At 41.5% G+C, this 12,223-nt stretch overlaps 1 protein-coding gene across 2 annotated transcripts in view; it reads right to left on the bottom strand.

Annotated features, from left to right (window-relative positions):
- ROCK1 (Rho associated coiled-coil containing protein kinase 1) overlaps nt 1-12,223 on the bottom strand; it is a 177,997-nt gene that overhangs the window by 65,109 nt on the left and 100,665 nt on the right. For both annotated transcript variants that reach the window (XM_054017505.1, XM_054017506.1), the window contains exons 11-12: nt 7,940-8,006; nt 2,475-2,563 (exon numbers count right to left, since the gene is read on the bottom strand). In XM_054017505.1, coding sequence (XP_053873480.1) covers nt 2,475-2,563; nt 7,940-8,006 — 156 coding nt within the window. The remainder of the gene's footprint in view (nt 1-2,474; nt 2,564-7,939; nt 8,007-12,223) is intronic.

The following is a 12,223-nucleotide window of genomic DNA, read 5'->3' as shown; positions in this document are numbered from 1 at the left end:
GATTAATTGCAGTTAACTCATGTGATTAACTCAAAAAATTAATCACGATTGATTGCAGTTTTTATTGCACTGTTAAACAATAAAATACCAATTGAAATGTATTAAATATTTTTGGAGGTTTTCCTACTTTTTCAAATATATTGATTTCAATTCCAACACAGAATACAAAGTGGAGATTGCTCACTTTATATTATTTTTATTACAAATATTTGCACTGTAAAAATTATAAACAAAAGAAATAGTATTTTTCAATTCACCTCATATAAGTACTGTAGTGCAATCTCTCAATCATGAAAGTGCAACTTACAAATGTCAATTTTTTTTGTTACATAACCGCACTCAAAAACAAAACAATGTAAAACTTTAGAGCCTACAAGTCCACTCAGTCCTACTTCTTGTTCAGTCAATCAAACAAGTTTATTTACATTTATGGGACATAGTGCTGCCTGCTTCTTACTTACAATATCACCAGAAAGTGAAAACAGGCATTCGCATGGCACTTTTGTAGCCAGCATATGCTAAACATTCGTATGCCCCTTCATGTTTGGCCACCATTCCTGAGGACATGCTTGTTTAAAAATAATAATAATAATAATAATCAATTATTTAAATGCATTAAATTTGTGATATCTCCTTGGGGGAGAATTGTAGCTCTCCTGCTCTGTGTCTTACCTGCATTCTGCCATATATTTCATGTTATAGCAGTCTCAGATGATGATGTTCATTTTAAGAACAATTGCACTGCAGATATGACAAAACTCAAAGAAAGTACCAATGTGAGATTTCTAAAGATAGCTACAGCACTCAACACAAACGTTTAAGAATCTGAAGTGCCTTCAAAAATCTGAGAGGGATGAGGTGTGGAGAATGCTTTCAGAAATCCGAAAAGAGCAACACTCCAATGCAGAAACTAAAGAACCTGAACCACCAAAAAAGAAAATCAACCTTCTGCTGGTGGCATCTGACTCAGATGATGATAATAAACATGTGCGAGTCCGCACTGCTCTGGATCATTATCAAGCAGAATCCCTCATCGGCATGGACGCATGTCCTCTGGAATGGTGGTTGAAGCATGAAGTGACATATGAATCTTTAGCGTATCTTGCAACACCGGCTACAACCGTGCCATGTGAACCCCTGTTATCACTTTCAGGTGACATTGTAAACAAGAAGCGGGCAGCATTATCTCCTGCAAATGTAAACAAACTTCTTTGTCTTAGTGATTGGCTCAACAAGAAGTAGAACTGAGTGGACTTTTAGGCTCTAATGTTTTACATTGTTTTATTTTTGAATGCAGTTTTTCTTTTGTTTTGTTCCCAATTCTACATTTGTAGTTCAACTTTCATGATAGAGATTACACTACAGTATTTGTATTAGGCGAATAGAAAAATATTAATTTTGTTTTTTACAGTGCAAATATTTGTAATAAATACAAAGTGAGCACTGTACACTTTGTATTCTGTGTTGTAATTGAAACAAATATATTTGAAAATGTAGAAAACATCCAAAAATATTTAAATAAATGGAATTCTGTTATTAACAGCGCGATTAATCACAATTAATTTTTTTTAAATCGCTTTACAGCCCTAAATCAAATCTATTAACCCTGTGATAAAATGTGTTTAACTGTGAGACATCAGAAGACATGCTGATGTTACTGAATACATAGTCAGTGTGATTGTAGGGATACAATCGTTTAAAATATTTCTAGCATCCCACATGCTGCCATGTGGTAGGTAGTCAATATGTGGACAGTGAAACTCTGGATATGTGTAAAGAGCACACTATCTACTAAATACTACTATGTGGTCTGAATTCCTATATGACCATTTTTGGTAGCAATTCTTCTAAGATGACCAACAGCTATGTGTGCACATTAAGCTCCATGATTATCAGATTTTCCGCTATATGCCCATGTTGATGAAGGTGCAAGAATAGGCAGTAATTTGTCAGATATTTACTTTTTTCAAGAACATAACAGAAAACTGCTGCGCGTATCTGTCTTAATCTCAACAAAGTCACAAGCTGGACCTTTCAATAGTACTGTGGCATTTAAGATACCAAGATGCTGGACAATCTTAAAACTCCAATATTCTAGTACATGTAGTGCCCATAGTATTTTACGTTCTTAAAAAAAAAAAAAAAAAAAATACGTGTTCACTGTGTCCTGCAGGTATTTGAAACCTATCAGGGTAGTGGAAGGAAAAACAACATGGAGTTCAAATATTCAGGGGTAAGATGTGTCTTTCACTGATGCGAACACAAACAATTCATCTTCCTCTTTAAATACAAAAGAAAAACAAACATTCTGAGATATCATTTTAAAGTGATTTAATTTGTGGCTTAGAATCTCAGACTACTGTATTACTATAGTAGCAATATTGATATCATGCTTGTAATCCTGAATATATTTTTTACAGAGATGATTTTTATATTATTTAATTCTGAAAATGTATTTAAGTTCAGAGTCTCACCTGCATTTTTGCTCCATTTCATCTTTCAATTGCATTTCATTTTGAAGCTGCTCTTCTAACTGATAGATAGTTTTCTGCATATTTTCCATCTTAAAGTATATAGACACACATTAAAAATGTATGCATTACATTCTATGAAACTAGTAAAAAAAATTCCAGCACTTGCCTGGACTAGCTAAATGATGTCATAATCAATCTATTTTATATCAAGCATTTAATGACAAAGAGGAATGGAAGAGACTAGTTTCCACTCTGTGCACCAACACTGGCATGAGAAGAAAAATGTAAAGACTATGTTTTGTTGGTTATTAAAGTGTGATATTCTCTTTGAGTCTTTTAAAATAGATTAATTACAAAACAACAGCAATGCAATATAGCAGTTGAAAAATCAAGTGAAGTATTTCTCAAAGTTCAACTTATTCCTGCAGTGCTATCTCAGCTCACAGATTTCATTATACAGAATATGTAAAACTGAGTAAGGCCTGATCCTTCAAACATCTAGGCTCAAGAGTAAAGCTTTATGTACCTGAATAGTACTGCTGAAAACACATGAGTAAATTACTCATATGCTTAAGTGTTTACAGGACAAGCCTAAATTATTATTGCAAGGGATACAGGAAAAGTTATTTGTATTTACATTAAAATCTCCTTTCTTTTCCCCTCTAGTAGGAAGATCCGCAGATCTTTTTCAGTCAATCTTCTGCCTGTCAACAGCTCTGGATCAGACCTGGAAGCCTCTGATAGGGAGGAAATGGCTCAGTCCCCAAAGACCTAGCCAATCTGAGAGAATTTCCACATCTTCTACTGTATGACCACTTTATAAACCTTTGAAACTACTAACAAGAACTTCAGATCCTCTTACAACAATAAAGTTACTACACAGGATCTCTTCTTTGCCATAAAAAGAGGACCACCAAGATACATCCCAGATGTTCAATATTTTCAGTCTCTTCAGGAGCTTGGCCTTAGCTGGTTCACCCAGTCTTCACTCAATATTTTAAGAGCTGCATAGAAAAGGATTTACAGTTCCAATTTATATCCTGAAAGGAAATGTATCCAAGTGGTCTTGCTATCTATGCCATCATCTTCCTCAAGTAACTCTTCCTAAGGTATGTTGTCTAGAGGAAAGTGTAGGTGTGTTGCTACTCTTCTATACAACAGTATCTAAATACTCTGGGGCAAGAGCTTTGTTTTGATCTCCCCCTTATTCTGAGGAGTCAGACAACTGTCAGTCATTTCAGAAAGAGGGATCAAAGCACTGCTCTTCCTAATTCTCTGAGATTCACCCCAACCATTCCCCTTCCTACTGAATTTGTGCTTTGAGAAATTAGGTTCTACGGCTTCATAGTAGGATGATGGAAAAAGGAGGTTCCATATGATGTGTGTCCCAGCTCCTTCTGAATACTTTCTACAGGAACTGTTCCGCTGCTCTGCTGGTATCTGATATTTGGGGAGAAACTCTAATGCTCTTTACCCGTCTTAAATGGGAGAGGTGTGAGAGAGTTTTTTTTTTCCTGCTTCTGAGCAGGATGTTTCCTCACTTCCTTCTTCTATTTTTTAGACTTTTCTTGCTACTCCAATGGAAAAAGGAAGACCGAGAATCCATACTCCTTAAGAGGCTGAGGAGTTTGGCAAGTGACTGCCCCTGCTGGTTTTATCATTTTGCTTTCTTACACACCATTGGGCTGCTCTGAGGTATCCAGAGGTAGAATGGAGAGGCTCTGTAACTGTCCTCCATCTAGACAAGACAGTATGCTTTATCAGTTTATTAGACTCCGCCACAAGGCTTTGAGATATGAAGGTGTTCCCCAATCTGTTCCAGAGGAAGTGGACTCCAACATGAGATCTTAGAGTAGCCCTGAATGAAATCTAAAGAGAGAATCCCACCTACTGCTGTGCCATAGAAAGTGTGTAACCCTTGAAAGAGACAATTCTTAAGTGGTACCCCTTTGACTTTATGGATGGTGTATAACCCCATAATTTGTAGGGACAAGGGGGGGACCAGGGGAAACCTGTACATGGAGCAGCCATTTTGCCTGAATGAGTCACACAGAAAATAAGGCTGGGTTATATAAGGACTCACCCACACTTTGATAAGAAAGGGCCTGGGAGCTGGACAGAAATAAATGAAGGGCTCCTACTTGCTTCTCGGTGTCTGGGTTGCTCTCCTTTTTTGTCTCTCCATGCTGACAACTCCAGGGTGGGTTTTTTTGTTTGTTTGTTTTTGTGGAGGGGAGAGGAATAGTTGTCCACACTGGCAGTTGGGGATGATAGCCCAGGAATTTCTGTACTCAATCTTGCTGGCTTGTGCCTTTGGCTGCCTGTGTGGTGCAGTTCCCTAAGAGGCCTGCCCAGACATGCTGCGCTAGCAGCTGCTGCAGCCAGATACCTTAGTTATCAAGAGAAGTACTTTCAGAGAGGTTTCTGCTAAGTCTGAGGCTAAATAGCCCCCCCGCAAAAGTCTGGAATTCAACAAACTGAGTGGTTAGAATAAAAACATTTCTTTGTGTTTTTGTTTCTTTTCAGTTTCTGTTCTGCATTCTGGGGTAGGGATAGGGTTACCATATTTGAACTTTCAAAAAAGAGGACACTCCATTGGGGAGGGGGGGAGTAGCCCCGCCCCCATCCACTCCCTCCCACTTCCCATCCCCTGACTGCCCCCCACAGAACCCCCAACCCATCCTTGTCCCCGATCGCCCCCTCCGGGACCCCTACCCCTAACTGCCCCCCTAGGACCTCACCCCCTACCTATCACCTGACTGCCCCGACCCCTCTCCACACCTCAACCAACTGACAGCCCCCCCAGGTACCTCCGACCCATCCAACCCCCCCTGCTCCCTGTCCTGACTGCCCTGACCCCTCTCCACATCCCTGCCCCCCAGGAACTCCAAACCCATCCAACCCCCCCCTGCTCCCTGTCCCCTGACTGCCCCGACCCATCTCCACACCACCAACCCCTTGACAGCCCCCCCCGAACTCCTGACCCATCTAACCGCCCCCTGACTGCCACGACCCCTCTCCACACTCCCACCCCCTGACAGGCCCCCCCCCAGAACCCCGACCCATCCAACATCCCTTGCTTCCTGTCCCCTGACTGCCCCCCTGGGACCCACTGCCCCTTCTCCAACCCCCAACCCCGTTACCGTGCCGCTCAGACTAGTGTGTCTGGCTCCACATTGCTGCGCTCCCCCACGGAGCGCACAGCCCTGCGCCCCCCCAGAGCGCTGCCAGCACGGCGTGCTGAGGCTGCAGGGGAGGGGGGAGCAGGGATAGGGCTCTGGCTGCTGGAGGCCCCGATGCGAGCAGCTCAATCCTGCCCGGCCACTCTGTCAGCCGTGTCACGCTCTGCATTGAGAGGGAAATCTTGGACCTTTTTAGATTTTTACAAAGTCCTCCCAGACGGCTGTTTAAAACCCAAAAATCCAGACATGTCCGGGATAATCCGGACGTATGGTAACCCTAGGTTGAGAGAGTCTGGAGAAATTTGCCTACAGTAGAGAAGGCAAGAACAAAAAACTCTCTGGGATCTTTAGGGGCTGGCCACACCCTCCCTGACAATGACTTAACATGTCCGTTCTACCTCCTGAGTTGTGAGAAGGCTGAAGACCTACTGCAAAAGAATTTGTGAATCTTTTTAAACTTAACTTTTAGACTCTGATGGGCATTGAATTTCAAGTGTTAAATCAAAATAAACGAGTAAAGTTAATTCATATTTCCAAATAGATTCAGAATTTCAATTAAAGGACTATGGATTTCTTCTCTCTCTAGAATCTTAGGTCTAATCCTATGAGGTCCTGAAGATCCTCTAAACCCAATGTGTTCCCTGGAAATTGCAGGCACTCAATTCCTCCCACAAGGCACTCAACACCTTGCAGAACTGTATACCTAGGCAGTATCTTGTGTTACATTTACTTAACTTTGTTTGCAGTGTTGTTATAGCGGTGTTTCTCCCAGGATATTAGCGAGACAAGGTGGGTAAGTTAAGATCTTTTATTGGACCAACTTCAGTTGGTGGCAGAGACAAGTTCTCAAGCTACAAAGAGCTCTTCTAGGGAATTTTCACAATGACTAAGCAACTCAGGTGCCTGCTCAGGCACTTTTGAAAAATCTCTCTAGGTGCCTGTCTGCACCTTTCGGCACCTAAATACCTGAAAATCTGGCCTAAAGTTCTTATTTTCTCACATCACCAACCAACGGCAGGTGAAGTAACATACAAGAAAGAAGACACCAGTCAAAATGGGCACAAAGAATCAGCATCCTCCAAATCAAACACTTACTGAATTATGTTAAGCCAATACAAGATATACACTTGGTTCTTCTGCCCTTTAAAATATTTCTGTAGGTAATACAGTATTTAAGAACAAACTATATAGAGTCATCAAAAATAGGCATAAAACAGAGCAATTTCTGCAGTTGCACTTTTTTCCCCTTTCATTCAACTGTATAGCCTTCCTTTTCTTCCTCTGTTTGGAAAACACCTTGTATTACAAACTAATTAATAATAAATAGTAACAGACAGTCATTGATATCTGCTTAATGGAATGGACAATAGAAACAAGTCATGGATACTGCTAGTTGCATCCAAGCCTAGCACAATAGCTATTAGAGCCAGCCAGAAAATTTTCTGATAGAACATTTTTCCATCAGAAAACGCCAATTTTAAATCTTCAAATCTTTAAAATGGGTTGATTTTGCCAAAAAATTCAATGGGAACCTGCCTGATTTCCTTCTCCCACCAAACCATCTCTCTGGAACCTGGGGCTTCCAAGGCTCCTCAACAGGTCACCTGGCAGGGAGCTTGGGATCTGAGGATCCCTGTTCCTCAGCATCCTGTCTCATGAGGAGCTTGAGAACTGCAGCTCTCAGGCAAGCTGTCCTGGAGCTGGGGCTCCCAATGGTGTCCAGAGCATCCAGGCTCCCTGATTCTTCCAGTGCTGCCAGAAGTTTCAGGGTTTCTAAGCTCTCAGCTCCTCAGCAGGCTGTTGGGCTCCCAGAGATCCCTAGACCCCGCACTTGCTGGCTCTCTGGGGAGCTGAGCAGCCTCCTGCTCCCTGGCTGGCCTCGTCACAGGCTGGCGGTCTGCCTGGCATGCTACTGTAGATCTGGCTTTTAGGGAGCATATTTTATTTTGGAAAACCAACACTTTTCTATTATGGAAATATTTTGGTGTTTCTTAAAACTAAATATTGTGGAATTTCAATTCAGTGAAAATACTGAGATTTCAGCATTTTTCATTCCTATACAGGATAATTTTCTTCTAAAAATATCGATTTATTTTTCAGAATTGAAATTCTGTTTCCCTGCCAGATCTTATAGCTATGCCAGTCTAAACAATTAAAAAAATGTACTGATTTTCCATATTTCAAAGCACTAAAGCAGTTTCATGTCATTTAAAATTACTTCAGTATTTCAATGTGCAGTGTACCCACTGTCAGTTTACACAAAACTAATATTGAAATACATACCAGGCTTTTATCTATACTGGAACTTGTTCTGTTGTCATTTGAATTTTCTGCGGAGGCAGATAAATACCTATAACAAAATATTTAATTAAAAATGTTTAAAAAGCAAGGTTCTGAGAAAGAGAAAACAGAGTAAGCTAGTTTAAAAGGATCTCCAAAGATTCCAATCTCTGTGAGATCCAGCTAGCCAAGGCGGCTATCAGGACAGATTGTTAGTGCTTGCGTTTATTATAAGATGTAAACACATTTAATAAAAAAAACATACTGTTCATTGTATAATTTGTCTTACATTAAGTAGAAATCTGCAGTTTTTACCATTCTTCTTCTAGGAAAAAAGTACTTCCTTTTTTAATAACTTAAAAGTTTTGCTTTCCATGGTTCAACACTCTCTTGGGCCCTGATCTTGCACACATTTACTCATGTGCTTAATTTTTCTCACAGGAGTAGTACCATAGAAGTCAACTCTGCAGAGGTTATGGGCATGGAACCCCCAGTGAAGTCAACAGGAGTTCCATAGATGGAGGGACTTGCAGCCCAGAGCTCTTTAACCGTATTCCTGTTTTATGTAATGGTATCTATTCGGCGTACCAAGTAGATACATATGTTTATTTGCCATGACTGCGTATGCGTATTTGTCATGGATTATGAAAGTCAGATAAATAAATGCAAATAATTTGCTGATTATCTTAAAAGCTTGGGATAAGATTCTGCTCCCAACTCCTACATTTTTATGCTTGAGTAAAGGAGACAGAATGGCATAAAGGGGTTCCACAAGCCCTGGATCCATTTTAGGAAGAAGCAGCTTAACATGCGAAAGACAGCCACAGACTCTCTTCGGAGGACTCCTTCCCACATCCTGATGTAAGGAGAGTGTCTGGGGCAGGACTAGGGGTGGGATGGATGTGCTGGAAGCAAGGCTGCAGCACAGAGTACTGAGGAGATTTTAGGGAACATTATTACTCATAGGCAGAAAATAACAGGCTCCCATAAGTCAGACAGCTCCCATAAACTAAGCTGCCTAACTTACACCTGGTGCCACTTTGGCCCCTCGAGGTAGTCCAGAATCAGGAGGGTGCAAAGGTGGCTTAAAGTAACCTCAGCCCTTCCTTCCACTGGACTTTGAGGTCTGTGAAACAACCCAAAATCTCATCCTTGAAGATTAAAAATATATTTATTGCCCTACTTTTTCCATTTGACAAATAATGATTTTTCCTGCAACTTCAAAGGTACAGGAGTTAATGTGGCTTTTTGGGTACATTGGATTCCAGTGTGATAACTACAGCCAAAGCCATGATGGGAAAGGGAGTACAGAGAAAGTAGCAGCTAAGCAGTGGTGTCTATAAGTGCTATATAAGTGCTGTAAAAGGCAGAATGATTCCAGAAACTTTGGGGAAGCATGTTCAGAAGTCACACTTATTACATACTTAAGAGGTATAGTATGTGCTTTCCCCAATGCCAACATCTGGAGTATTATCAAGTACGTAAGATATAGGGCTGTGACCCTGCCTAATCACACTCCCCTTGGGATGGTCAGTGCTAGCCATCTCAACCTCCCTGCACTTAGAGTGCTGCATGCAACACTGAGGCTGCATCCTTCATAGGTGTGATGACAGGCTCTCAAGCACCTTCTCCCCCTTATAAAAATGTGTGCAGAGATGGCCAAAATTTGTCCTTTTGTTTGTAATACTGTATTAGAAAACAAATGTAAGACTTTCTTATTTTATAACAATATCATTGGTGCTTCTACCAACAATGCAAAACAATGCACAGGGTATATATGGTTTGTGTTCCCTTGGATGACTGGATGGCAATACTTCAATAGCAAAGCAGTGCTTCTTGTGTGTGTGTTTTTTATTCCACAGGAAGGGAGTGGTTGAATTAAAAACAGAACATTTAGAACCTGAAGGAATAGCTACAAGTTTATTTTTAGAAAGGGAGCATAAAGTAGATTGTAGGGTACTATCCCTTAAAACTTACTGGATCAGACCAATGGTCCATTTAGTAGTGTATCCTACCGAAACAATGGCCAGAAACAGATGAGTCAAAGGAAGGTGTAAAATACCTATAATGAAATAACTTATTTGTGGCAGTGGGAGGTGCCCCCCATCAGTCAGTCAATGGTTGGCTTATGCTCCGAAGCAAGTGGGTTTATACACCTGATAAATTTTTATTCTATCTAGTATATCTAGGGATAGCATTATAATAAGAAATTATTAGATTTTTCTGAATCCTATTTTTCTGACTCCTACACTAAGGATCTGATCCAAAGCCCACTACAGACAATGAAAAGATTCCCACGGACTTCAAAGGGCACTTGATCAAGCCGAAGCTCTTGGCCTCTATAACATCTTGTAGCACTGAGTTATACAGGTTAATCGTGCGTTACATAAAGTATTTCCTTTCTTCAGTTTTGAATTTGTTGCTTTTTAATTTCAGTTAATATTGTTTAGCGCTCAGCTTTTCTGAAATGTTAAACGAGAATGTCTGAAAACCACATTAAGGAGATGCTGCAACTCAGGAATCCTGGGTTCTATTTCAGGTTCTCAACAAGTATGTGCTCTAGTGTTTATAGATTATTCTGATCCCGTCCACCCTGTATTCCTCCACTTTGGCTTCCATCTTCTGTTCCCTTCGGTTGCTACCCACTCTGCCCCATCTCCTCCTCTGTTCCCTATTCCTCCCCATCTCGACTCCGATCCCTATTCCCATCTTCTACCACCCCCAGCACCTGTCTGAGTATTATCCTATCAACCCCAGCCTACTCCTGCCCCCACTTTACTCCTCACCCCTTTAAATTCAAGTGAGACAGTTTCCTCCAGAATGCTTGGGCACCAGCAGAGGGGCAGTGGGAGGACAGGAGAGACAGCCTCCCTATTTTTAATTTTTGTACCTCACACTACAGTGGTCCCTGTCTGCCAGGAAGAACAACTGCAGGGAAAGTTGTTCTCAGCTCCTGCAGCCCCAGAAGTAAGCATGCTCAGTCACTGTGCAGATGACACATGAATAGCTTGGTCGGTACATACCCACGAGCACTTTGTGGGGATAGAGCATGCTCAGCACAGATGGAATCTTTAGAGAATTTAGCTGCCAGCCTCTAACAAACCACTAGCGAGTATGTCCAAATCGTTATTTTCAGAGGCTTATAACTTATCCAAAATTTGGGCCGATTTGCACAGGGATGGCTAAAAGCACATATCTGACACATAGGCGAGTCACCTGCCAAATTTCAAGTCCCGGCTCCAAAGCACAGAAGCACTATAGCTTCTCCGTAATATACTTTAACAAGGGCAAAACAATTTATTTTTCCCTACCGTCATTCTCAAACAGCTAACCTGATTTTTTTTTTACTGAACCTGTCAAAAAAAAAAAAAGCCTGCCTGAGGCAGACACCCAGCATGGAAAATATCAGTCTCAACAGCTAAGTTCAGCAAAGTTATAAGTAAGGTTACAATTTAATCATGGGTATTTTTAGTAAAAGTCATGGATAGGTCATGTGCAACAAACAAATATCACAGCCCGTGACCTGTTCATTACTTATGCCATAATACCCCTGATTTAATCTGGGGGGGAAGGCTCTTGGGGAAGGGAGCCCTGGGACGCCAGCAGCTGCTCCAGCTACCACCAGAGGGGGAAGCCCCGGTGCCAGCCACCCCAGAACTGCTGCCAAGGGCTGCCAGAGCAGCAGCCGATGCAGCTGGCACCGGGGCCAGGGCTGTCCCCAGGGCTGCCTGAGCAGCTTGTCCCAGGGACAGCTGCTTGGGTGGCTCTGGGGTCAGTCACACTGGCCGCTACAGAAGTTACAGAGATCACAGGAAGTCACGGAATCCGTGACTTCCACGACCTCCATTACAGACATGGAGCCCTAGTTATAAGCAACTGAAAACAGGGACTTATAACAGAAGGTGTTGGGCAACATTTAACCATTGTTGCTACCAACACAATCTATGCTAATGAATAGTATTGACCATACAAATAGCAATACATGCTGTTTGAACGGATGTTATTTAAAACCTCATGGGCAGTAGTGCAAATTATAAAAATCATGTCAATTTCATGCTGCTGCTTGGAAGAACTTTAAAAGAAAAAAAAGAGACGAAGAGGCAGAATGGAGTAGTGGAGCCACTATCTTCACAACAGCCAAGTGAGATCGAGAAACTTCCTTATCCTTTCTAGAAGCCATGAGGAGACACTAAATTTATCAGATATCTATTAGCTAGAAACTGATCTAAAAGAAAGTCCCCAAGCAAAGTCAAGGAACATCATCCTGGGGATAAAGTGAGTTTCGGC

This window comes from Malaclemys terrapin, chromosome 2 (genome assembly GCF_027887155.1).
Source record: "Malaclemys terrapin pileata isolate rMalTer1 chromosome 2, rMalTer1.hap1, whole genome shotgun sequence".
Classification (NCBI taxonomy): Eukaryota; Metazoa; Chordata; order Testudines; family Emydidae; genus Malaclemys; species Malaclemys terrapin.
The sequence above is the reverse complement of the archived record's forward strand: the minus strand, read 5'-3'. Positions and strand labels throughout refer to the sequence as shown.